This window comes from Galeopterus variegatus, unplaced genomic scaffold, assembly GCF_000696425.1.
Source record: "Galeopterus variegatus unplaced genomic scaffold, G_variegatus-3.0.2 Scaffold55758, whole genome shotgun sequence".
Classification (NCBI taxonomy): Eukaryota; Metazoa; Chordata; class Mammalia; order Dermoptera; family Cynocephalidae; genus Galeopterus; species Galeopterus variegatus.
In genome coordinates, this window is record NW_007781869.1 from 1 (window position 1) to 2,983 (window position 2,983).

Sequence of the window (2,983 nt, forward strand, 5' to 3'; positions counted from 1 at the left end):
TCATGTTGTACTGCTAAGTGCCCATGGGGCAGTAGCAGCCGCACGTGTGGCCGAAAGCACGGAGATCTGTAGTAGGAAGCAAAGAAACTGAGAAGGGATTCACCAGTCAACAGTCGGGACACTCTTTATTTCTAACAGATTTCAGTTCCGTTTGGCAGATCCATTTATTTTCTGAATCACAGTTCTCAGAAAAAACTTTTTTCTGAGAGATTAAAGCGCATCTGTTTTCTCCAGCATCGCCAGTAATTTGAAACCTATGGAGCAAAAGAAAAGCCTAACTTAGTGTTTAGGAATTTCTCATAATTATCTTCAGGTAACTATTATTTTCTAGGACTTTCAGGAAGCAGTGGAATGCTAAATTGTTAGGCATAGTAAATGTGTACATCGTAAGTGCATCACAAATAAAATGGCATAAATTTTTAAGAGAAGGTGATATAAACCTCTGAGAGTTTCAAATTCATTTTCACTGGAAAGGAATTCTTATAACAAACATCATAATGATATTCTGTCACTAACAAGTCATGTGAAAAGTTTCTTAACTTCACTGAGCCCTAGTTTTTGGAACTATATAGGGTATGATCACCTAACATTTGGGGAGGCATTGAGATGATACATGTGGAGGTGTGACAAAGACTAAACAAAGTATGTGCTCATAAATGTATAAGTATGTGAAGGTGTGGTGGATTCACAGGGCCTATAGAATTTGGATACAGTGAGGAAGAGGCTCAGTTCACACGACACATGCTCAGAGGTCCCTTTCATTCTTGTTCCAAACAGAGGTCAGTGAGTGTCTCCTTCCGTAAAACATCAGTGTCAAAATTTGCTAACTAGGCCACCATTTCTTTCAATGATTAATACCTTTTCATACTTAGTAAACTATCACTGAATTTTAGATGAACTTGAATATGCTCCAGTGTTTTAAGTTTTAACCTCTTTATTTTAATAATAAAAATACATTTTCACAAATGTATTTAATTGTAAGCAAATTTAATTAAATCATTTATGGACTCATGAAAAGGATCATCTCTGCTGAAAAACTCACTAAAAGTTCTTCACGGAAACTTGGTTGAATGCCTGCACACTTTTGATTGTGGGCGAAAAAATACAGTGCCCAATTAACCACGAATTCTGCTAAAATATGTAACGTAACTGTGTAGTATCGACGTTCTTGTCACATTGATGGTCATCTCGACCATCTTACACAAGACACAATAATGAGTCACCGGAGAGTAAACAGCTAATGGCTCTTTGTGGTCTGTGCATGTATTCATCACATTCCCTCAGATATCTGCCTCTTCTTCCCCACCACTGGTCGAAATACACTACAATGTTTGTCACAAAGTGGGCAGTTTATCTTAAGTGTCTGGAGAGTAAACAGCTAATGGCTCTTTGTGGTCTGTGCATGTATTCATCACATTCCCTCAGATATCTGCCTCTTCTTCCGCACCACTGGTCGAAATACACTACAATGTTTGTCACAAAGTGGGCAGTTTATCTTAAGTGTCTGGGTATTTTTTACCCCTCCTTTATAATCATTCTTTCAGTACTGATTGTGACCCACTAAATTGGTCTCATGACCCACTGGGGTATATTTTCCCACAGTTTGAAAAACACTACCTAAGCAATTCTATTTGCCAATCTACTCCAGCAAGACATTAAAAAAATAAAATAAAATAAATTCCTGTGCACCTTCCAAACAAGTTAGTCTATTTTTTGTCCCCTAAAACTCCACTGCAGATAAAAATGCATATTCCTATAAAAGGCTGATGTCTTTTTATACCTGGAACTATTCAACCATCTTTGGAATTATTATTCTCCTCAGTCCATTCTGAACCTCTTGAGAATTTCTAAGCCAAGTTAAAACTACAAAACTCAATCTTCAATAATAATGTTGTTACTTTCGCAATGTAAACTTGATGTGAGATGGATATTAAATGTGGTTCATCTAATACTTACATATCAGAATTTAAAAAAGAGCCATTTATCCACTTCCAGCTCTTCTCTGATAGTACAAAATGTAATCCAGTCCAATATAGAATTCCTTCTTCATTTATCAGGTTCTGTATGAGTTTCTATAAACAAAACAGAATGAAGGACTGAATACTGAATCTGTTTACTGTTCATGTTTGTCTTCTCGCGCGCATTCTCTACGAGCTAGTTCAAGCATCAGCCCCTCTATGCAGTCTTTTCTAAATCCTCATCAGAGTTAATTATTAGTTCTTTGTGAAACTTTTCTTCATAAATTTAAATTTGTATTGTTGTGTTCATCACCTTATATTTAATTATTTGCTGACATGTCTATTTAGCCTCTCAGATGATGTGTTTCTTGAAGCTGAAGTCTCCACCTCCACTGCACAGAAACTTTGCGTTCAAGCCCAGAGTTCTTGATATGGTTTAAAGAAAGTGCTAAGTTCTATTAAGGTATTTGATTTAATAACTTACCAATTCTTCCTGATCTTGAATAAGCAACAATCTGGATTCTTCTGTGGAACAGTTGGCTAGACTGTTATTCCAAGAGCTGAGAGTGGGAGATAAAAACAAACATTTCCCTGGGAGTGGATGCCAATGTTTTGGGCACTCCAACAGACCTGGTCTCTCTAAAGTAAAACAATGGAAAGAAGAAATAAATAAGTGTTATATTTCTAACCTGTCCCCACCACACCACAATCCATCACACACGGGTCATCACAAATTCTGAGAAGTCTTTGATTATCACGATGAGAACAATGATCTTATAATTTTGATGTTTTTAGGACCTACTGTTTATTCTGGTATCAAGAATTAGGAATCGGTGACCAGTTATACTGAGCATAAATGGAATCACAGAATATTAGAATAGGAAAATATCACCAAAGTAATTTAAACACCCACATCTCACATTTTAAGAAACTGAGAGACAGAACAACTTATTCAGCTCCACCCAGAGGGTGGTAGAGTCAGGACTATTTTTCAGTTTCCTTCAGTGCATCACCAGTACTTTTCC

General features: G+C 36.7%; 1 protein-coding gene across 1 annotated transcript; it reads right to left on the reverse strand.

Annotated features, from left to right (window-relative positions):
• Nucleotides 1-106: 106 nt before the first annotated feature.
• On the reverse strand, nucleotides 107-2,597 carry LOC103584433 (killer cell lectin-like receptor subfamily B member 1; the record flags this gene model as incomplete). The annotated part of the gene is made up of 3 exons (XM_008565445.1): nucleotides 107-254; nucleotides 1,957-2,072; nucleotides 2,443-2,597. Coding segments are annotated over 3 exons (419 nt in total), but the record flags the coding sequence as incomplete, so codon positions are not given.
• Between the last annotated feature and the right edge of the window lie 386 nt (nucleotides 2,598-2,983).